Source organism: Pelobates fuscus, chromosome 2 (assembly GCF_036172605.1).
Source record: "Pelobates fuscus isolate aPelFus1 chromosome 2, aPelFus1.pri, whole genome shotgun sequence".
Lineage (NCBI taxonomy): Eukaryota > Metazoa > Chordata > Amphibia > Anura > Pelobatidae > Pelobates > Pelobates fuscus.
The window spans coordinates 193,245,061-193,270,129 of record NC_086318.1 but is presented as its reverse complement, the minus strand read 5'-3'; the positions used below and the strand labels follow the sequence as shown (position 1 = coordinate 193,270,129).

The 25,069-nt window shown below is 42.2% G+C and overlaps 1 protein-coding gene across 3 annotated transcripts in view; it reads right to left on the bottom strand.

The window, feature by feature from the left end:
- Positions 1 to 10,639, bottom strand: part of DOP1A (DOP1 leucine zipper like protein A) — an 88,758-nt gene extending 78,119 nt beyond the window's left edge. For all 3 annotated transcript variants that reach the window (XM_063443033.1, XM_063443035.1, XM_063443034.1), the window contains exons 1-3: positions 10,567 to 10,639; positions 2,343 to 2,533; positions 734 to 915 (exon numbers count right to left, since the gene is read on the bottom strand). In XM_063443033.1, the coding sequence (XP_063299103.1) occupies positions 734 to 915; positions 2,343 to 2,480 (320 nt within the window). In that variant the 5' untranslated portion in view covers positions 2,481 to 2,533; positions 10,567 to 10,639. The remainder of the gene's footprint in view (positions 1 to 733; positions 916 to 2,342; positions 2,534 to 10,566) is intronic.
- Positions 10,640 to 25,069: the final 14,430 nt, after the last annotated feature.

The window sequence follows — 25,069 nt, the reverse complement described above, 5'->3', positions numbered from 1 at the left end:
CTGGCGCTGAAGAAAGGTAAGTGGCTGAAGGGGGTTTTAACCCATTCCGCCCGGCGGAAGGGGGGCCCTGAGGGTGGGGGGGACCTAATGAACCTATAGTGCCAGGTAAACAAGTTTGTTTTCCTTGCACTATAGTGCTCCTTTAATCTTATGGCACTACATGCTTTCCTAGTTTTCAGGAGGCCCCTAAGTATGATTAGTGAGGACTGTTGCCAGTAAGATTTCATGTAGGGTATCAGAAAGATGTCTTAATGGGCATATTAGCCAGTCAACTAGTAATCGGTATTTCTTTAAATTTAGACATACTCTGCCATAGTTACAGCTTGGCTATTTTATCAAAAATGCTGCAATTTAGATTATAGTTCACAGTTTAGTAAATAACTGTAGATTTGACTAATGCAAAGGAATGAACAGTAAATGACGCAAACCTCAACATGAGAGTTATCTCATGCAATGCAATGCAATGAATTCCCAGCCATCTGGTCGGGATCTTAACCTGCTATAATAAAGTATGATGTATAAATAAAGGGACTGATGACAGCTGATCTTATGGACTCTTAGATAACATCACACTTTCTGTAAAGATAGTTAGTGATCCCAGCAACATTAAAGAAAATGGAAACAATATGCCATATAAGGAAAATGGTGAACATGAATCATAAAATTACAGTTTCATACATTAAAAAAAACAAGAAAAAAAAAAAAAAAGGAGGTTGACTGTTGCTTTAATTACCTGTACAGGAACAGGTCTTTGGCCAGGCGCTTTGGTCCAATAATTTTGAAAATTATTTCGTAAGTTTCCAGTGCTTTCCTGTGAACCCCACCAGGTAATGCTGGGTGAAGGCATTGTGCCAATCTTTTACCTATGGTTAACTTTTTGGGAACAACTTGATACTTTGCATTGTTTTGTAATACCTGAGAAAGAAAGAGAGTCAAATTTAAAACGGATTCCATTATATTCCTATGATATATTGTCAAAATGGACAGGACATGTACAAAAAAAAATAATAACTTAAAGCAGAGTAACAGTATACCTTTTACCCGTTTCTGAACTGTGACCCTCCTAACCCTCAGCCAGCAAGTCCTTAGCTCAAGTACAGCTGTTGTGTTGTAGTTTCCCGATTCTAATGTAAGCTTGCCAAGGTTATACAAAACCATTGTTTTAATAAAGGTTCTGACATGTTTTTGGTCTTATTGGGTTTAATAAACCATCATATTTACACACATAACTTGCTACACAAACTAAGGGCAGTGGATAACATGGTCAGAAGACTTAAGAGTAATTTCAAATTACTTTTGTTAGAACAATCAATATAGAAAAGCAGATAAACACCTGGTAGTACTGAAATCACCATATAGTAGCAAAACATATACTAAATTATATTCTTCAATATCCCCGATGAGACCTCTTTTAACCCCTTAAGGACACAGGACATGTGTGACATGTCATGATTCCCTTTTATTCCAGAAGTTTGGTCCTTAAGGGGTTAAAATGATGAGAGAGATTTGCAAAGGACTGTTGCTATCATGGAAGTGGGGCATCATTTTAAATGTGGGGCATCAAACGAAGAGAATAATCAGAGACATTCCATTAGTTCCCACCATGAGTGAGTCAGTTCTGCACCAGTTATGAAAACCAAGACATCATAAAGACCAAACATGTATGAGAAGCCAAAGAAGACACACTAAAATTCGACATGGCTTTGCTTAAAAAAGTTCTAGGAGAGAAATGTGCCATAATGGAAACAATGTTGAATCATATTAAAGAATTAAATAAAACCACAAATTAGGACATTAATAGAAAGGGCAATGAATATGAGGACATAATTTGATGTTCATTGGTAAGGGGAGAATTCAAATTTAAGACCAAAATAGCCGCCATGGAAATGTTCTCTAAACCAGCTAAGCTGCAAGTTCAGATACTTTGGCTTTAAATTTAAAATCCACGATGAATTCTCACTTTAGTGAACAGCCACGTGCGTGTGAAAGGCTGAAATAGAATACGAGAAATACTACTTTACAAGAAATATTTCATAGACATGTGGATAAGCCTTCAAAGAGAAGTAGCAAAGGATAACACAGTAAAAATATTGAAAATATATAAGAGAAAAGACTGAATAGGCAATATTTTATTATATGGTATACTGATCATATGTAGTATATTGTATTAATTATCCTCAGTGTACATTAATGTGAGGCAGGTAACTCTATATCTCTAAAAGAAGGGTGAACACAGACACAGAGATACATTCCTTTTGCCAAGGGATATAAAAGGCACCCTATGGATCTTGGTTTCTTCATTGAGTTCAGGATCTTCTCCAATTAGCACTGGTCATACATACCTTGTTTAGTTTCCCAAGTGCAGATATTAAATCAGCCCATTCACTGGAATACTCAAAGTTCTTTAACGCTTTATCGACCGCTGCCACATAGTTTCTATATTTGGAGTCACTCAGTAGTTCCAATTCCTCTGTGTTCATTCTCCCACCACGTCCCACTAGAGACCAGCTCGGTGCTCAGCAGAAACCATCACCTGTGGGAGGAGGAATATGTGACCATTAAACTGCTCTAAAGATATGGATATGCAGAGCACCTGTGATGACCAGAATCTGTAAAAACACCATACTAAACTGTCTGTCTGCACAGCATATAGGGAAGACAAAAGCAGAGCCTGCAACAGAAAAATAAATGTGATGTATGAAGATATCTCTGCATAGGTAAAGTCACATTATATAAGAGGAACACTTTCCTCACTTTTTCCCTAAATAGGCTACGCTTATGTCGACGACTGTTTTAACTTGCAAAGGCAGCTTTATTGCAATGTGGGGTCTCCAGAGATGTTTTCGTCAAGTTTCAGACGTCATCTTAAACAGCAAGTCCACTGGCAGCATTGATATGGTTGCAGTCTTTATTTATATCTTCAAAGTAAGCAAACAGGTTAATGGAGATGTCTAAAATGTAGATTTTATTATTTTTAAATAATTCACAATAAAAGTAACATTTTATACATCCAACTAATGGGTTTGTTTACTTTATAAATACTGTATTGGAGTTATCACCATTTGTTTGAAGTGGTGAGTCACAATATGATTTTCGTGATTGAAAGCTCTATGTTAGCTTATTTATATCTTATTCCAAATGGTTTTGGTACAGTTAGAGCAGGCAATGCATATGATTTTTACCATATCGTGCCATGTGAACAGATGATGTAAAGGCACATGGGCACTTATGTACATATAAGTATGCCCAGTCAACCATGACTTAATAACATCACCTGGACGTGTGACAGGAAATATCACCCCACTGTACGTTTGACACTGATGTTTAGGGGTGTCAGTGTGCTTATTAGCTGGTGAATGCTTAAGTACTGTTAACACAGCTTTTTTTAGGTTTTGTTTGGTGTTAAATAGCATGCATCAACTAGGGTAAATTCCCTGCTTACCCCATTCAGGATGCCACTGAATTTTACATTTTCTTCTAGTAAAGAAGCTAAACAGTTTACATTTATATAAAAATGGGATAGTTTTATTTGTTCTTATGAAAACGCAAACTAAACTAAGAATAGTTTCACATTGAAGAAACATTACAATTTTATTTTAAAATAATAGGTGCACACAAAATGTCACACATGCATCTCCGTTGAAGGAAAAGGAATTTGCAACTAATGGCATTTGTGTGATAAAGATGTAACGTACATCTGATAAGATCAATAAAAATACAAAATTCAGAGTCAATAATATGCCTCTCTTTTAAACCAGGTCAATGAGCAAGTTCCACAAAAGGAGTGGCTAAACTCATCAGACCAGTAATATCACTTAATTACTGGAACAAACATGTGCAGGATTAGTGCTCACTATATCACCTTGGTAATAGATGAGACAGTAAGTAGAACAAGTATGACCGGATGCTACCAAGCAGGAATCATATCCTTCTGCAGGGTAGGAAGAAACACATGGAGTTTTGTTAGGGCTGCTTGTGATTGTATATTCTCCACAAAAAGGCCAGTTAATAAAATAAAAATTAGCACAACTGTAAGATTTCATTGTGCCTTCAATGATAAAAGGAGGTGGTAAATTCCCAGGCACACAGGAACCTCAAAAAAATAAATCAATAAATATAAATTGTATGGCATACTCTTTGCCCCTCCATATGTATTAATGAGTGGGAAAAATGAATGCAATTATTTAACAAGCTAAAGAAACACCATGAGCAACATCATAACTACAGCCCACTGCAGTGGTAATGGTGCCAGAAATGAAGCCATACCATAGTAATCTGTATAATCATGTAGTTTCACACTTACGTGGATCTCTCCAGGCTCCCGTGCGGCTTCTGGTCTTCTCAGAGGTGGTGAAGCCAGATGTAAATATTGTTCAATTGAAGAATTCTTTCTACTCATTCACTGGATGAGAATGCTTAGCTGACACTCCAAGGCAATAAACGAACACATACAGTTGCAAGAAAAAGTATGTGAACCCTTTGGAATGATATGGATCTCTGCACAAATTGGTCATAAAATGTGATCTGATCATCATCTAAGTCACAACAATAGACAATCACAGTCTGCTTAAACTAATAACACACAAAGAATGAAATGTTGCCATGTTTTTATTGAACACACCATGTAAACATTCACAGTGCAAGTGGAAAAAGTATGTGAACCCTTGGATTTAATAACTGGTTGAACCTCCTTTGGCAGCAATAACTTCAACCAAACGTTTCCTGTAGTTGCAGATCAGACGTGCACAAAGGTCAGGAGTAATTCTTGACCATTCCTCTTTACAGAACTGTTTCAGTTCAGCAATATTCTTGGGATGTCTGGTGTGAATCGCTTTCTTGAGGTCATGCCACAGCATCTCAATCGGGTTGAGGTCAGGACTCTGACTGGGCCACTTCAGAAGGCGTATTTTCTTCTGTTTAAGCCATTCTGTTGTTGAGTTACTTCTATGCTTTGGGTCATTGTCCTGTTGCAACACCCATCTTCTGTTGAGCTTCAACTGGTAGACAGATGGCCTTAAGTTCTCCTGCAAAATGTCTTGATAAACTTGGGAATTAATTTTTCCTTCGATGATAGCAATACGTCCAGGTCCTGACGCAGCAAAGCAGCCCCAAACCATGATGCCCCCACCACCATACTTCACAGTTGGGATGAGGTTTTGATGTTGGTGTGCTGTGCCTCCTTTTCGCCACACATAGTGTTGTGTGTTTCTTCCAAACAACTCAACTTTGGTTTCATCTGTCCACAGAATATTTTGCCAGTATTGCTGTGGAACATCCAGGTGCTCTTGTACAAACTGTAAACGTGCAGCAAAGTTTTGTTTGGACAGCAGTGGCTTCCTCTGTGGTATCCTCCCATGAAATCCATTCTTGTTTAGTGTTTTACGTATTGTAGATTCGCTAACAGGGATGTTAGCATTTGCCAGTGACTTTTGTAAGTCTTTAGCTGACACTAGGATTCTTCTTCACCTCATTGAGCAGTCTGCGCTGTGCTCTTGCAGTCATCTTTACAGGACGGCCACTCCTAGGGAGAGTAGCAGCAGTGCTGAACTTTCTCCATTTATAGACAATTTGTCTTACTGTGGACTGATGAACAGCAAGGCTTTTGGAGATACTTTTATAACCCTTTCCAGTTTTATGCAAGTTTTTATAGGGCAGGGCAGCTGTAACCAACACCTCCAATCTCATCTCATTGATTGGACTCCAGTTGGCTGACATCTCAGCTCTTGGAGATGTCATTAGTCTAGGGTTTCACATACTTTTTCCACCTGCACTGTGAATGTTTACATGGTGTGTTCAATAAAAACATGGCAACATTTCATTCTGTGTGTGTTATTAGTTTAAGCAGACTGTGATTGACTATTGTTGTGACTTAGATGATGATCAGATCACATTTTATGACCAATTTGTGCAGAGATCCATATCATTCCAAAGGGTTCACATACTTTTTCTTGCAACTGTACTTTGGCATCTCCAGCCGGAGAAGACTGGATGCAGCATGGGACCCAGGTAAGCATTGAACCATGCCAAAATGCTTTCACAGATTACTCTAGATGGCTCCACATAACTCCTGGCATTATAACCACTACAGAAAGCTGCAGAAGCCAAATTTAAAATAAATACATTTTACAAAAAATGTGTGTGTGTATATAAAGATATATATATATATATATATATATATATATACACACACACACACACACACACATCCATACATTCATCCATACCTTCTTATGTTGTGAATTCATATTGTTACCTTTACTGTGCCTTCCCAATTTCCAACTGCTCATATTATATCCAGTCAACCCATAAAATTCTCAATAAAACAGTTTTTAAGTAAGAGCAGAAGCCGTGTAGCATCTATAAATCTGCCTAAATTATGGCCAAATTTGAAGCACATTGTCTGAAATGGAAAGCTACAGAACAATCAGTACAAGTCACTTATAAAAGGCATAAATGTGCTTTTAGACAAATGTAAGCTTATTTAAATATTACATTTGTTTTCCGAAATAGTCACTCTAACTTAAAAAGCACCATTAAGATGCTGTATTATTGCAAAGTGTACCTTGAATGCACACTTACTCATGAGTGCGGATTATTTAAGGGACACTCCAGGCACCCAGACCACTTCTGCCCATTGGAGTGGTCTGGGTGCTAACTCCCACTACCCTTAACCCTGCAATTGTAAATATTGCAGTTTTCATAAACTGCAATATTTACCTTGCAGGGTTAACTCCTCCTCTAGTGGCTGTCTACTAGACAGCCACTAGAGCGCAAGTCCGGGTTTATAGCACACTTTTTGGGTGCTGTAGCGTCGCTGGACGTCCTCACGCTATTTGAGGACCTCCAGCGTTGCTGAAATCCCCATAAGAAAGCATTTTTCAATGGTTTCCTATGGGGTGGACTAACGTGCGTGCGCGGCATTGCCGCGCAGGCGCATTAGGTCTCCCCCGCCGGGTGACGTCGGCAGGGGAGGAGCGTGGGCGGACCCTGAACCAACGCCGAGGGACATCGGCGCTGGATACATGTAAGTCACTGAAGGGGTTTTAACCCCTTCAGCAACTTGGGATGGGGGGTGAGAGGGAGAGGGGACCTGCAGTGCCAGGAAAACGATTTGTTTTCCTGGCACTGGAGAGTCCCTTTAATGCTGGGAGGCAACCCCCTTAAGTTGTCAATCAGGCAACTAGAAAGCTCAGTTGTAAGCTAGTGTGCCACCATTGGCTGTCTGACATTAGAATGCTGTGCATGCTGTGTCAGACACTGATTTTTCATAGATTGAACATTAGTTACATGGAACTCCTAATTCTGCATGGCTAATAGTGTTGTGGAGAGGTGGAGTTACAGCTCCAGGAGCAGAGTGTTAATCTTCGTATGTGCAGCTTTTCATTGCAAAATACTGCACATACAGACTCCAAGCATGATTAAAACAATACCTGAAATGACTGAAGTGGTCATGGTGCTTGAAATAACCCTTACAAAATGTATTTTGCTTATTTTCCATAATCTGACAGGCGAGTCAAGGAACTTGCCTCACATGACCTACCATCTAGATAACACCTCAAAATATATAAACAACTTGTGAAATTAAAGATTAACTGGGCTCTGGTAGGTTAATGCTAAATTTTATTTAAAGGAATATTACACCATAACCGCTAGAGTGTGCACTCCTGGCTTCTTAAATCTGGGTCCGCTGGGTAGCGATCCAATCCTCCACTAGGGTCTTCAGAGAACCAGAAGCTCAAGTTGGTACTCGAGAACTAAACCCTGCAGTGCAGGGCTGACTCATTGACATCACCACCTGAACGCTCTCAGCCAATAAGTTCAGCCTTGTACAGCAAGGCTAAACTCAGACCGAGAGCGTCTGACTCTCTAAAGCAGTCATGTCCAAAGTCCGGCCCGCGTTCCGATTTCATACGGCCCCACAGGTAATTTGGCTAATCTATCTGTTGTGGCCCCCAGTGAATCCCCGAGCGCTCTTCAGGATCCCTGGATCTTTGAACGCCCTGGTCCTGAGCGGTGCTTGGGGCTTCACTGGGGGCCAAGAGATCGCAAGATTTGGTTCCTTCTCCCTGGAAGCAGAGATGAAGGGACAGAGAATGAAGGTACAGAATAAAAGAGAGAAGGGACAGAATAAAGAGATGAAATGAAAAATATGCCGCTTGCAATAAACTTTGCATAAAATAGTTAATTTGCATTTAATTTTAATGGTTTAAAGAATGTCAGGCAGCATGATCGGCCCTCACGCATGTTCACTTAATCAAATCTGGCCCTCTTTGAAAAAAGTTTGGACACCCCTGCTCTAAAGTCAGAGGTGGGGAGCAGTGTCCGGTGGATCCCAGGTAATAAGATAAATCATTATAAACCGGTTTGACCAATTACATTGTGGTGTGCTGTAATGGTTAGAGTGCTTGAAGTGTTGCTTTAAGTCTAATACAAATTTGCTCAAAATGTGTTTATTACATATTTAATAGAACATTCCCATTTACCTTAAAATGCAAATTCCAGAGAGAAACATGGAATATACCTTTCTGGAGATTCTTAAAGCTGCACCCAAGTCACATGTGTCTGTCTCACAGGCATAAGTTTTATGACTGTCCTAAAAGAATATTACACTAAGCATTGTGTCACATGACATTTTACCATGTTACTTGAATATTACTTGGTCGTATGACTGGGAAGTGTTATCGGCAAAGAAGATCTAAGCTTACAAACATACCTGCTTAAAGGAAAAATCAAAGCATAATAAATACTATACAGCCTTTGAGCTCCCATCTAATGTAAGTAGTCAAACTGTTGCCAATGGTTTGACTTCTCACCTGGGGTAAGAAGCTATAGTGGTTATTGTGCTTGGAGTTCTTAACAAAGAAAAAAAAAATTCATGGCTCATGACATGCATTAGTTTTTCGTCCATAAGGATTCTATGGGTATAATTTGATTGGACAAGAAGAGTGAGAAGGGTCAGCAGACCAGATAAGTAAATCCCTTTATTTCCATTCTTTTTATTCAATTTAAAAAAAACAAAAAAAAAAACATTATGTGTTTATTCGGTTGATAGTTTTGGCATAGAGTCAATCATTACAGAAAGAAAGCATTAGGATTTTCGTGATTACACACCGTTCTTTTTATTAAACTTGGGGGGGCTCTAATCTAAACAGGAGTATAACACTATGGTGTTAGGAATACAAGTTTGTATTCCTAACGCTATAGTATTCCTTTAAAAGAACTCTTGCACCCCATAACAACTTCATCTTGCCTTCAAGCGTTTTAACTCCGAAGTTGGTCCCCCGTCACCAAACAGCTCAGTTTTCCCTGTCCTTCCTATGACCACCATACAGTCTTGGAAGGTTTTCTTTGCTGGCCAGTGATAGGTTGAAAGAATTAGTTGACACTTTTAGCCTATGACCAGCTGTCAGAAAACCTTAATGATACAGTGGAGGCCTGGAGGAAGGAAGGGGCATAGGTACTGAACAGTCAATAAGCTAAATCCAGCACACGAAACGAAAGCCGGTAAATTCCACTAAATATTAATTGTCCCCTAACTTTAAACGTGGGCAATGGAGATATGGAATGATAATCACCAAGTAATCTACGGTACATCAACACGCATACATTACTATTGAAATTGAGCACTTATGAATTCAGCTTAATTGCACAAGTTTAATTTTTAAGCACACCATTTTGAACACTATTTTACATGGATTTTCATGTTTGTCCTTACAAACACATGTCACAATACCATTGTCTGAATAAGGTACCAATAACCTTGTGTGTGTGCCCTGTGCCGAAGTTACTGACCATTGAGAATGTCTCCATTGTTTGATTTCATCACATGCATTTTCACAGACCAAGCAAGGCAAAAGAGCATCTTAAAAAGGTAAGATACCTGATTTTTAGCTCACTTCTAAAGTGCTATACATTTCTCATTTTATCTAGAACTGCTTATGCTCCCTACCGCCTAATGTTGGCTGCAATAAACAAAGGCCAGTTACACTTATCTCCAGCAAAAAAAAACAAAAAACCTCACTCATTCCAACCTCTCAGTAATGGCATCCTAATTGCAGCCATACATTTACATTTGGAATTCCTGACTATTTTGTTTTACTAAGCTGAATAAAAAAGCTCTTATTGGCATCACCAGAACATTCCATCAGTTCCTGGGTTTCACAGACAATACCTGCCATTCTCCTTATATATCCTCTTTGTGGGCCCATTCATTCTCTAAACACAAAGACCCTCACATAGAGGATAGGTCGCATCTCTATAATTATTAGAAGGTGATGATGAAGCTTTGTGTAAGTAATACAAAACCCATCTCTCATATCTTATCATTGTACGGGTTAAATAATGATATCCCCCATCTGGTTATTTAAATTATGTCCATGTCCCCTGTTTAATGGCAGCTAGATGCCTCACACCTGCCCGGCTGCCTGTACTATCTGCTGGCAGGCCTTGTCCATAAAGCTACCATCTGACAGTGTATTCCGTCACCGAGAGAACTATGACGTCACTCCTCTGTGACATCACTACACGGTGTCATCCAATGCCCCCGGCAAACAGTGCAAATCTCACCTGCTCCGAGGGGCACCGCTCACTGCCCGGCTGACAGCTCCCGGCATGCAAGTCGAATTTTGGGGAAGGGAGGGTGGGGGTGGGAGAGTGCCGAAGACGTCAAATGAATGCGCCGGAGACTGAATTATGACTGCGGGTGAACCGAATGGGAGACGCCATGTTAGATGTGGGCAGATTGCCCTAAAGTTGCTTCAGTCAAACTCTGTAATGTGTGATAACAGTTGGAAAAACTCGCGGTGGGATTCCCTTACCCCTGTATAAGGCAGTGTACTGCATGTACACCGCCTAGCATTATTACTGCGGAGCTCTGCCTTACACAGAGGGAGTATTATTGCTGCGGAGCTCTGCCTTACACAGAGGGAGTATTTTTGCTGCGGAGCTCTGCCTTACACAGAGGGAGTATTATTGCTGCGGAGCTCTGTGCAGGTGGAAAATTGCAGGTGGAAAAAGTATGTGAACCCTTGAATTTAATAACTGGTTGAACCTCCTTTGGCAGCAATAACTTAAACCAAACGTTTCCTGTAGTTACAGATCAGACGTGCACAACAGTCAGGAGTAATTCTTGACCATTCCTCTTTACAGAACTGTTTCAGTTCAGCAATATTCTTGGGATGTCTGGTGTGAATCGCTTTCTTGAGGTCATGCCACAGCATCTCAATCAGGTTGAGGTCAGGACTCTGACTGGGCCACTTCAGAAGGCGTATTTTCTTCTGTTTAACCCTTTAAATCCGGAGGACGTACTATTACGCCCTGCAGGAACCGGCTCTTAAACCCCGGCGGGCGTAATAGTACGTCCTCGCCATAATGGCCGCCCACGTGGCCGGCGCTATTCGCCCGCTGCAGATCGCGGTCGGGGGGGATGCCTGGCCCCCCAGGCAACCCCCCCTGTGGCCGGTGACCGCGATCTGCAGTCTCTGATCGCAGTGACAGGCTGTCACTGCGACCAGTATTCAGCATGTGTCAGCCGATTTCAAATCGGCTGACACATGCGGCCGGTGGCTTTCCCCTTCTGCAGATCGCGGTCGGGGGACTTACCTGGCCCCCCAGGCAGTCCCCCTGGGGTCAGTGACCGCGATCTGCTAAGTCTGAGATCGCAGTGACAGGCTGTCACTGCGATCTCAGAGCGCTCTGATCGCAGTGACAGCCTGTCACTGCGATCAGTGTTACATGTGTCAGCCTATTGGCTGACACATGTAACTGGCACAGTGATCCCCCTGCAGATTGGAAGGGGGGAGTGCTTGCACCACCCAGGCACTCCCCCCTGTGGTCAATTACCCAATCTGCAGGAGGTGATCACAGTGACAGGCAGTCACTGTGATCACTGATCCTGTGTGTCAGCCAGTGATGTGAAATCACTGGCTGACACTGTCATTGCCCCCTGTCCTGTGGAAAAAAAAAAAATATTAGTTAAAAAAAGAAATTAAAAAAATTACAGTTACAAATAAAATATACTTAGATCATATATATTATATATATATGATCTAAGTATATATATATACACATACACACACACACACATACACATTTACACATACACGATGTGTATTTAAATATTAATATATATATATATATATATATATTAATATCAAATTACACGTAGACTGATACTGATTAAATATATATATAATTATTGTTATATATATATTTATATATAATATATAAAAAATATATATGTAAATACGTAAAAAAATAAAATTAAAAAAATATTAAAATATTTAAAAATAAATAATTAAAAAATATATAGATGTGTTATTTCGTTTTAACTGTATTGTGATATTAATATATATATTTATATCAAAATACACGTAGAACAAAATAATATATATATCATAATATATATATCTATATACATAAATATATACGTATATATCACTATATATATACCTATATATAAATAAAAATATTGAAAAAAAATTATATATATATATATACGTATATATACACATATGTATATATATATATACATATATTAATTCTACACATATATTTATGTAATAATTTTACATAATTAGGTATCCTAATTAATTACAATTAGCGGGACCTGCCTGACAACCCATGCCGAAAGTATAGGGAATTTAATTTGCTAGCACTATATTTAACCCTATAACTTTCCAAGACACCATAAAACCTGTACATGGGGGGTACTGTTTTACTCGGGAGACTTTGCTGAACACAGATATTAGTGTTTCAAAACAGTAAAATGTATTACAACGATGATATCGCCAGTAAAAGTGACGTTTTCTGCATTTTTCACGCACAAACAGCACTTACACGGACGATATTATTGCTGCAATACTTTTTACTGTTTTGAAATACAAATATTTGTGTTGAGCGAAGTCTCCCGAGTACAACAGTACCCCACATGTACAGGTTTTATGGTGTTTTCAAAAGTTACAGCGTCAAATATAAGGCTTGTGTTTCATTTTTTTCACATTAAAATTCGCCAGATTGCTTACGTTGCCTTTGTGACCCTATGGTAGCCCAAGAATGAAAATTACCCCTATGATGGCATACCATTTGCAATAGTAGACAACCCAAGGTATTGCAAATGGGGTTTGTCCAGACTTTTTTAGTAGCCACTTAGTCACAAACACTGGCCAAAATTGGCGTTTTTTGCATTTTTCACACACAAACAAATACTAACGCTAACTTTGGCCAGTGTTTGTGACCAAATGGCTACTAAAAAAGACTGGACATACCCCATTTGCAATACCTTGGGTTGTCTACTATTGCAAATGGTATGCCATTATGGGTATAAATTTAAATCCTGGGCTACTATACAGTCTCAAAGGCAACGTAACCAATCTGGCGAATTTCAATTTCAAATGTAACACGCTATATTTGACCCTGTAACTTCCCAAAACACCATAAAACCTGTACATAGGGGGTACTGTTTTACATGTGAGACATCGCTGAATACAAATATGTGTATTGTATTGCAGTAAAAGCAAACAGTATTTTGACATCCACAGTTAAAATGTCACATAGAACTAAAAAAAATTAAAAAAAAAAAATTTTCTCCCATTTTTTTATATATTTTTTATATTAAATTATGTTCAATACGGGGCGGGGCCTGACTGCCAAACTAACAAGACGCACTCAGCACGAGCTCCTGCTGTCAGGGATCAAATTCTGCCAAAAACTAGGAATACAGCAACGACAGCTGCCTACCAATCAACCCCCTGGACTGGGGAAGAGGGCACGAACCTGCTGATACCTTTCTCGACAACCGGCATGACCGGGAACCGCAGTGGCAGAATGCGGCCTAACGGAGGAGACAGGGAGGAAGGGCGGCCGCCTTCCTACCCGAGGCTGAACGTCTCAAGCGACTGTGACTCACCTCCCCCCCCCCTGTGGACCGGTGGGGGTTAACCCGGTCTCCGCCAGATGGAGTGCCCCAAACACCGTGCTACATGACGGGCACAACGCCTGTACTGAACGAAGGGGAATTGAGGGCCTCCAATATGGCGGACCCGCACGCGGAGATACGAAACAAGCGGCTGCAGCAAAGGGACACGACATGTATCGATGGACATCCAAGGGACCCCCTGGAAGCAGCCTTCGACCGCTTCTGGGCCAAGCTGCTGGCTTGCTTACAGCCGAGGACACCCCGCCATGTGCTACCCGAACGGGATGTGACCGATGGCAAACGGGGGTTTGGAGCTCCCCTTCAGGGCACCACTAAGTCCCAAGCAAATGTAACCTACACCACGCGCCCTCCCGGGCCGAGAGCAACAGGGCACAAGGCCCAAAGGTGCCGGCCACACAGGCGGCGAGCAGCACAACGACGCCCCAGCCTCACTACCAAGGCTCACCGCATCCTCCCGAAAGGGACGAACCTGGACCGAGATGGGTCCCAGGCTCGTGGCAGGAGGGCACCAGCTCTCACAAGGCTCCGGGGCAGGAGAGGAGACCCGATACCCAGACGCCACGTCTCATCACGATTGGACTGTAATTCCGGTATACATCCCCAGCTAGGCGGTCACTATGTACATAACTGGACAGACCCAACTCAAGTGCCGACTAAGGGCCGAAGTAGCTATACACACCGCACGGACGGGCCTGCTCATCAATGCGACCCGAGCCCACGGCACTACTACGACCATCCACCCAGGGTAGCTACACAATACCCTCACGCACCACCAACTCTGGACTGCCCCCGCTCACTCCCAAGCCTCGGTGTGGGCTGAAAATGGAACCTCAGATCTAGGACTGACGACACGCTACCAGACCGTGACATCCCCGAACTCTTGCAGCTGCTCTACACTCCGATCAATATTGGGGTTTGGCCTTATGGACTGAGATGTTTAACTCTCCAACACTGTATGTATCCCCCTCAATACAGGCCTTCCTCTCCCTAGATCCTTTGACCCATATGGGGTAATGTCTCTGAGCCAGCTCTCCTTTTTACCGATTGTGGTTATGAGCGTTATGTCTAAATGTTACTGGTCCATTGCAATCCTAATTAAAAAGCCTTCCCAAATTCGAGCGGAGAGAAGGGCCGAGAGGGCAGAGTGCATCGCCTTGAGAGACCCTAGGGGCCTCAGTTAAGCTTGTTAAGTTGTGTTCCCTTGTTCTGCTTTTGTTTATCTTATTTTATAAGCTATCTCACCGAGAGCCCTATAAGGATATAGCGTTAGGCTACCGTATCACATAACGAGCAGCCATACTGCAGGTGACCTATATTCTTACGAGCTGATATCTTATTTAGCCTGATCATAATCACTTAAGAATGTGCAGCAACTACACTTTTATGCTGTCAGTTATATCATTAAGCATGTTTAAATTCATTTTATTTTATTTATTTTTTTTTCTTATGAAAGCCCTCACTGTTTAGCCAGGCTGAGGATTATTCATTGTTCTTTCTACTGTGACCTTACACACTACTTATTTACTATGTGCCTAAGTTTTGCATAGCCTTCTGTTACTCTCCTATAGCCTATCAAGATAGACACTGATAATAGCTACAACACGCTTTTGTTACTACACGACACGATAACATAATTAAAAAAGAAGCATCATCACTCAGGAAATGTAATTTTTTAAGATGTCGATGTACGTACCCTTTCATGTAATTCTTTTTTTTGCATTTCCCCCTCTTTATTTCTGTATCCCACCTAATATGCTTCAATAAAAGAAAGATTGACAAAAAAAAAATTATGTTCAATACCTAAATATTTGATGTTAAATGAAAGCCCTGTTTCCCCTGAATAAAATGATATATAATAAGGGGGGGTGCATTTAATATGAAAGAGGTGAATTACGGTTGGACAGACATATAGCGCAAATGCCAGGTTTTGTTTACGTTTTGTTCTGTTCACAACTTGTACATTTGGCTGCGGTGTTAAGGGGTTAAGCCATTCTGTTGTTGATTTACTTCTATGCTTTGGGTCATTGTCCTGTTGCAACACCCATCTTCTGTGTTGAGGTTCAGCTGGTAGACAGATGGCCTTAAGTTCTCCTGCAAAATGTCTTGATAAACTTGGGAATTCATTTTTCCTTCGATGATAGAAATACGTCCAGGCCCTGACACAGAAAAGCAGCCCAAGCCATGATGCCCCCACCACCATACTTCACAATTGGGATGAGGTTTTGATGTTGGTGTGCTGTGCCTCTTTTTCGCCACACATAGTGTTGTGTGTTTCTTCCAAACAACTCAACTTTGGTTTCACCTGTCCACAGAATATTTTGCCAGTACTGCTGTGGAACATCCAGGTGCTCTTGTGCTAACTGTAAACGTGCAGCAATGTTTTGTTTGGACAGCAGTGGCTTCCTCTGTGGTATCCTCCCATGAAATCCATTCTTGTTTAGTGTTTTACGTATTGTAGATTCGCTAACAAGGATGTTAGCTAAAGACTTACAAAAGTCACTGGCAAATGCTGACACTCTAGGATTCTTCTTCACTAGTGATGTCGCGAACACAAAATTTTCGGTTCGTGAACGGGAACTTCCGCAAACGTTCGCGAACCGGGCGAACCGCCATTGACGTCAATGGGCAGGCGAATTTTAAAACCCACAGGGACTGTTTCTGGCCACAAAAGTGATGGAAAAGTTGTTTTAAGGGGACTAACACCTTGACTGTGGCATGCCGGAGGGGGATCCATGGCAAAACTCCCATGGAAAATTACAAAGTTGATGCAGAGTCTGGTTTTAATCCATAAAGGGCAGAAATCACCTAACATTCCTAAATCGCAATGGATATGGATTGACACCTGACATTTGACATATTGACACCTTGACATATGGATTGACACCTGTCCTCAGAGACCCTGATACACACTGACACAGAGCAGAATAGGGACTGTTCCCCTTACATAGGGTCACTTGGCAGGTATGGATTGACACCTGTCCTCAAAGCCCCTGATAAACACTGACACAGAGGAGAATAGAGACTGTTCCCCGTCCTCAGAGACCATGATACACACTGACACAGAGCAGAATAGAGACTGTTCCCCCTACATAGGGTCACTTGGCAGATATGGATTGACACCTATCCTACGGATCCCTGAAACACACTGACACAGAGCAGAATAGAGACTGTTCCCCGTCCTCAGAGACCATGATACACACTGACACAGAGCAGAATAGAGACCGGGGGTCTAGTAGCGTGGACACCCAACACAGGTCGTTCTCCTTCAGCCTTTTTATACGAGGGTCCCTCAACAGGCACAACAGCATGAAAGACCACATTTGCACATGGTTGGATGCCGAGCTACTCATTTCCCGTTCCTCCTCCTCACACAGAGCAGAATTGTGACTGTTCCCCCTACATAGGGGCACTTGGCAGATATGGATTGACACCTGTCCTCAAAGCCCCTGATACACACTGACACAGAGCAGAATAGAGACTGTTACCCCTACATAGGGTCACTTGGCAGATATGAATTCACACCTGTCCTCAGAGACCATGATACACACTGACACACAGCAGAATAGGGATGTGGAATAGCACCTGGGGAGCTGGGGGGGGGGTGCCGTTAATGTGGAGCAAGACGCAGCAGTAGAAGAGGACTCAGCCGAGGAGGTTATGGAAGAGGATGGAGTAGGAGGAGTAGAGGAGGTGGCAGCAGGCCTGCCTGCAAGTCGTGGCGGTGTCACCAACTCCTCTGCAGAGCCACGCATTCCATGCTTGGCAGCCGTCAGCAGGTTTACTCAATGCGCAGTGTAGGTGATATACCTGTCCTGACCATGCTTTGCAGACCAGGTATCAGTGGTCAGATGGATCCTTGCCCCAACACTGTGTGCCAGACATGCCATTACTTCCTTTTGCACAATCGAGTACAGGTTGGGAATTGCCTTTTTTGAAAAGAAATTTCGTCCGGGTACCTTCCACTGCGGTGTCCCAATAGCTAAAATTTTTTTGAATGCCTCAGACTCCACCAGCTTGTATGGTTTAAGCTGGCGGGCTAGTGGGGCGTGTCCTAACTACTGAAGCAAGAAGTCGCCATGCGTACGCCAGGCATACCGTACGCAACATGCAGGAGGCAGAGGGAACCCTGGGGCAACTGTGTCTCCCCCGGACTCGCTACTCACATCGAAGCCTCCAACAAACTCCATGCTCCCTCCATATTGGGGAAACGCCGAGGCTCCAACATTTGTCCCTGGAAACCTAGCCGGGACATCATGCACAACTTGAATGTAAAACGGGACTAACAGGTCAACCCTGCTTACGGAGACTCTCAGGTCATTGATCGTGTCAAGAGGAGGGGAACAACTTCAAAAATAGATTCCTGTCAAATTCTTAAAAAAAAACGTGCAAACATGAATCCTGAGAGTACTGAAAGTACAGTGCTTAATCGTATTGGTGTACTAATTTCCAGTATATCTAAAAATGTTTTACATATTTTCTGATTTTAATTGCCATGTATACCTTTCGTATGCCCATGTGAAACGTTTTACCATTTGGGGCCCGAGTGGGGTAATTTAAACAGATCATACCTCGAGTGCAGAGTGCGTTTAATCCAACTCGTTAATGTTAGTTATTCACTAAGCTTAGTGAAAACATAGTTGGCTTAAAGATGTTTTCGATTCAAGTTCTTGTTCCCCACAGTTCAAATTAACATTCAAATGACAATTCATGACAGATCACACAAGTGAATAGCCCTGCCGTCTCAGAATTTTTTTGTTATCTAAGAAGAAATAAAAATGCATATCAATGAAAAATGCTGGCGGGCTAATGATACCGGAGAAACTGACGGAAGCCAAGCACAGAGAGATGGACACAGGTTTCTTCAGGAAGGAAGAGATTCTTTATTCGGTTCACCGATCGGGACTCAGAGGGACTAATGTCACCAAAATACAACAAGTTCTGAGCCCCGGACAATAGTGCAGGCTCCTTATATAGGCACATAACTCCTCCCATATTAAACTCCACCCGCACATTCTCTTGACCAATCAATACAAATAAGAATTAACTTCCTGCTTGACCGCATGGCCTGTCCAGCACAATGGAGGAGGGGAATACTACATCCTGTATTCTTGCACATGCTCCGTACACTACTGATCGTATCTTGCCTCGTGCAACCAACTTATCGATACGTCAGCATATGCACGTACACATGCCACGTGGTAATCTCGGCCTACTAAATTTATTTTTACCGAGATTCCACCACATTCCCCCCTTTGATGCCTCTTGATATTTCACAATTACTTGAGGCATCACTTAACCTTGGTTTGCATACACCGCAAGTTACCATGAACCAGACCAGACTTGTCTATGATGTGAATCTTTCAACACTCATCTTCCTGCATTGGTTCTCCCTGATCTAGAGCCTTATATTTATAAATTGCCATTATCTGTGCAGCAGCCTTCCTCTCTGCTATATTTTCTATCAGGCTTTGCACAGACCTAACTACTAAGGGGATAAGACATGGCAGGAGTAGACACAACATTAAAATCAGTAGGACTCCACCTACCAATGCCTTAAGCCCTCCAAACTGCTCATACCAGCTACCAATCCAACTACTTGGATTGTACCCTTTCCATACCTGAGTAGGCACATGTGCTAGTTTAACCATATGGCTAGTAAGCTCAGCTATTGCTTGCCCTTCATCATCTATTTGAAGACAGCAATTGCTCAGGTTAAACTTCCCACATACACCTCCCTCTACTGCCAATAGGTAATCCAAGGCTAATCTATTTTGGTATACTGCTGTCCTCATCCTGGTATTATGCTTCGCTAGAAGATTGAGTGCTTGTTCGGTCTTATTAGTATTAATCTCATCCACCGCCTGTAATTTTATAATACGGTTGAGCATATAAATTGAGGTTCTATAACCAAAGGTACCATCCTCTGCCCACGTGGCTGGCCCATAGTAATCTATAATACGCTGGGGAGGCCATTCATCATCTTCCCAGGCTCCTATCTCTATGGGTCCCCTTTTCTTCCTATGATTGACATCATACACTTTAACACCTAAAGTCTCACCTGTTTCGATAGGTAACAAGAAGAAGGATGGTTTGAGCATACCCAACACACATGCCCCTTCCCAGTCCTGTGGCAACTCCGAATAGGCTTTCTTACCACAGATCCAGTACAAATTTGCTGGGGCTCTCCAATTAGATGTGATGGATAGATCAAACCATACATCCTTTAAATTGGCGTATCTTGCAAACGGGTTAGATGGTTCTGAGACATTTGAAGCCGACCACCAAGTTGTATTCTTTGTATCATCATCATAAGCTTTTTGCCCTAGACAAGTTAATTCTCCTACAGAAGTATTATACATCATTCCTTTCCTCGCTATGCAAACATAACCTATGATGGAGGTCTTTAATCTCCACTCAGATTTACCTCTAACACTCATATGATAATCGGCTTGTGAAGATATTAATTGGTCAACTGCCTCAGAACCGGACATTACCTCCTTTGCTTCCCAAGGCCATTGGTCTCCCATGTTAGTACCTCCACACACATAGCAGTTGGTAACATTAAGACTACCGGCGATACTTTCAGCTAAATCAATGAACAGGTTTTTAGCATTATGGGGGATCTTATTATCTATACTCATTTCTTCATAAAAGGAATGGTATACCTGATGAGTTTGGGAGGTTACCGTATCAGTCTCTATCCCTATAAACAATACTGTCCCAGGGTCTAAACCCGTCCCATATATTTGAAACCCAAATAAATTACCATATTTATCTAAGAAATTGTCAGGGTTATTTATAAGTATATGGATTGGATTGCATTCCATAGACTTACAGTATGGATTAGTAGGCAACTTAGTCACAATCATGTCCTTGTCTGCTGTCTGTCCCCAAGTTGCCCACCCCACACAAGACCAATATGGGCAAAAGTTATAATCTCTATTTGGGCATCTAGGACTCACATACTTATTTTTACTGCTGGGACAAATATATTTATCGTTAGACCCATACGTTCTCTCCCATCTAAGATCCCCACATACATTCCACGGCTTTCTACCACTTGATATCGCCTTACATGCATCAAATAGCAGAACACCCGAAGAATGTACGGATTCTAATACCGTTTTGTTAATTAGGGTCCCCTGAGGATCTCCATTCCTGAGAGTCAACTAAATTGTACGGGGTTGATACTCTGGACTGAAGCACTTAGGTTCTCCTACTCCTAAATGGCACACACTATATTCTATATTTAGGTATCTACATCTTGATACATCTCCTTTACACTCGTATTGTGAATGCCAAATTAGGGTCTGGGAAATATGGTTACCTGTTCTTGTAGTCTTAATGCATACCTCACAGCTAGGAGTGTCGGTACCTCTACCTTCCTGAATATAAAAATACACATATAAAAACATTATTAGAAATACATCTTTCGTCGTCATCCTCAGTCTTCGTCCGTGCGAAGGCACCTCAGCTTCCAGGGTGTAAAGGCTGCAGGGAATGGAGTTCTGCTCGTCTTCACAGGGGTCCCTTCGAGACTTTTCCTGACTTATACACTATATGTCGGTGAGCGGACAGGCTTTATTATGGCCTTCTCACTCACTTACCAATCTCTGAAACAATAAAATTTGTAATCCACAAGGTTCCTCGTCACTCCGACTGAGTCGTGCGCTTTAACCGGATCTTGCAGGGATTCTCTGGATCTGCTGTAGCTTGCCAAGAATCGACTGCTGCTGGTTTAACCCTGGAGTGATGTATCCACGGAGTCACTTTGGCTACTTTTATCGCTGTAGGGGTAGACAAAAGAACAACATAAGGACCTCTCCACTTGGGCCCTAACGGTACATTATTCCACTCTTTAATCCACACTTGGTCTCCTGGGTGGTAACTATGAACTGGGGGATAAATATTCACAGGTAATCTATCTTGTACCCATTTCTGTACCTCCTCCATAGTCTTACCCAACTCTACAACCTGCTGCCGGGTAATTCCTTCTCCCAACTTACTCAAATCCCCCCTTAAGTTACCAAGTACGGGAGGTGGTCGCCCATACATGATTTCAAAAGGAGAGAGGCCCATCCTTCTGGTAGGTGTACTGCGGATTCGCAATAGAGCTATGGGCAAGAGAACGTTCCACTTAAGTTGGGTTTCCTGACACATTTTAGCCAACTGATTCTTAATAGTTCTATTCATTCTCTCTACCTTACCAGAACTCTGGGGTCTATATGCCGTATGAAGCCTCCACTTTATACCAAGCATATGAGTCAGTTGTTGTAGGCACTGATGAACAAAAGCTGGACCATTGTCCGATCCTATAGAGCAGGGTAGTCCATATCGGGGTATTATTTCTCGTAGCAGGAATCTCACAACTTCTCCTGCTTTCTCTGTACGAGTAGGACATGCTTCTACCCAGCCTGAATAGGTGCACACAACTACCAGTAGGTAGCGATGTCCACCAGATTTAGGCATTACTGTATAGTCAATTTGTAGATCGGACATGGGGAGTCCCCCCATAAACTGGACTCCTGGTGGCTTTACTGGTCCTTGCCTTGCATTATTTTTAGCACACGTTACACATCTTCGTACAATGGCCTGAGTCAAGTTGGACAATCTCGGTATGTAGAAATGTTTTCTGAGAGATTCTTCTGTGCTGTCTCTCCCAGAATGTGTCCCGTTGTGATAGTTTTGGACAATTTCTACCGCTAGTGATGCTGGAATGACTATTCTCCCATCTTCTAACTGATACCATTTGTTCTCCAAATACTTTCCAGGTTCAGTCTTTAACCACTCCTCTTCTTGAGCTGTATAAACTGGAGTCCATTGAGACAGTGGAGTTGGTATAAGAGCAGCTATATGCTCCACATATTCCTGTCTTTCTGATTCAGCGGCACGCTTAGCTGCATTATCTGCCATCCGATTTCCTTTGGTTACATCACCATCTCCTCTCAGATGCGCCCGACAATGTATGATACCGACTTCTTTCGGCTTCCACACTGCTTCCAATAGTTGTAGGATTTCAGCTGCGTACTTGATTTCTTTGCCTTCTGAATTCAATAGTCCTCTTTCTTTATACAAAGCTCCGTGGGCATGAGTGGTTAAAAACGCATACTTGGAGTCCGTGTAGATGTTCACTCTTAAACCTTCAGCCAATTGTAACGCTCGTGTCAGTGCTATCAATTCTGCCTTTTGTGCTGATGTTCCTTTTGCCAGTGGCCGAGCTTCTATCACCTTATCTATCATTGTTACTGCATATCCTGCATAGCGGATTCCTTCTTTCACATAACTACTGCCGCCGGTGTAATATTGAACATCGGGGTTCTGGATGGGAAAATCACGAAGATCTGGTCTACTTGAAAATACTTCATCCATCACTTACAAACAATCAAGTTGACTTTCAGTAGGTTGTGGCAAAAGGGTAGCTGGATTTAAGGTATTTACAGTCTCTAAATGCACTCTTGGGTTTTCACACAACATTGCTTGATACTTGGTCATATGGCTGTTACTAAACCAATGATTTCCTTTGTAATCCAACAACGTCTGTACTGCATGTGGGACTCGTACATAAAGTTCTTGACCCAGAGTGAGTTTATCGGCTTCAGCTACTAGCAGGGCGGCTGCAGCTACGGCTCTTAGACAAGGTGGAAGTCCGCTGGCCACTGCATCCAGTTGCTTAGACATGTAGGCAACAGGTCTTTGCCATGATCCCAAGTACTGTGTCAATACTCCCACAGCCATTCTTCTTTGCTCATGTACATACAGGTAGAATGGTCGTGTGTGATCAGGTAGACCTAATGCTGGGGCACTCATCAAAGCCTTCTTCACATCTTCAAATGCCGTTTGCTGTTCTTGAGTCCATAAGAAGGGGTCGTGCTCTGTACCTTTGATAGCTGCATACAGAGGTTTTGCCAGTATCGCGTAGCTGGGAATCCATATCCTACAGAAGCCTGCTGCCCCCAAGAATTCTCGCACTTGTCTTCTATTCTTGGGTATCGGTATTTGGCACACAGCTTCTTTTCTCTCTGGCCCCATAATTCTTTGACCTTCAGAGATATGGAATCCCAGATATTTGACAGTTGGCAAACACAACTGAGCCTTCTTTCTAGACACCTTGTATCCTGCCTTCCAGAGAATGTGTAGTAGATTGTGCGTTGCTTGCTGACATATTTCCTTTGTAACTGCTGCTATCAACAAGTCATCTACATATTGTAATAGTACACACTCTCCTGGGATGGACTTGAAATCCAGTAGATCTTGACTTAGAGCTGAACCAAATAGGGTAGGTGAATTTTTAAACCCTTGAGGCAGTCTTGTCCAAGTCATCTGGCGTTTTGAACCCGTCACAGCGTTTTCCCATTGGAAAGCGAAGATACATTGGCTTTCTGCGGCAATTCAGAGGCAAAAGAAGGCATCTTTGAGGTCTAAGACTGTAAAATAAGTAGCCCCGCCCAGAATTAAAGCAAGCAGGTTATACGGATTGGGCACAACTGGATGTATACTAACAACCGCATCATTGACTGCTCTCAAGTCCTGCACAGGTCGATACTCATCTGTACCGGGCTTTTGAACAGGCAGCAATGGGGTGTTCCAGGGGGAAGTACAGAATTTTAGGATACCATACCGTATGAACTTATCCAGATAAGATTGGATATTCTTCTTAGCCTTCTGCGGGATGTGATATTGCCGTAGGCTCACTGGATAAACCCCAAGTTTTAGTTCGATTTCAATAGGTGGAATATTGCGGGCCAGTCCTGGTGGGTTGTTCTCTGCCCAAACTCCTGGTATGTTGAATAAGGATGCATCACTCCTAGGGTTTTGGCTAGTCAACGCTGTATAAAGTCGCCACTCTTCTTCCTTTGGTACGGATAATGTCATAATACCTGAAGGTCCATTAAACTTTAAGGATGTTGTTCCGTTTGGTAGGAACGTAATCTGCGCTTGTAATTTGGAAAGCAAATCACGTCCCAACAATTGGACTGGACATTCAGGCATGTAAAGGAATTGATGTTTTACTACGTGGCCTCCCAATGTACAGAGTCGACTTTTAAGAACCGGTTTTGCAGCACTTCTTCCAGTTGCTCCTATTACGGTAATAGTTCTTCCAGATGGAGGAGCAACTAGGTTAGTCACCACCGA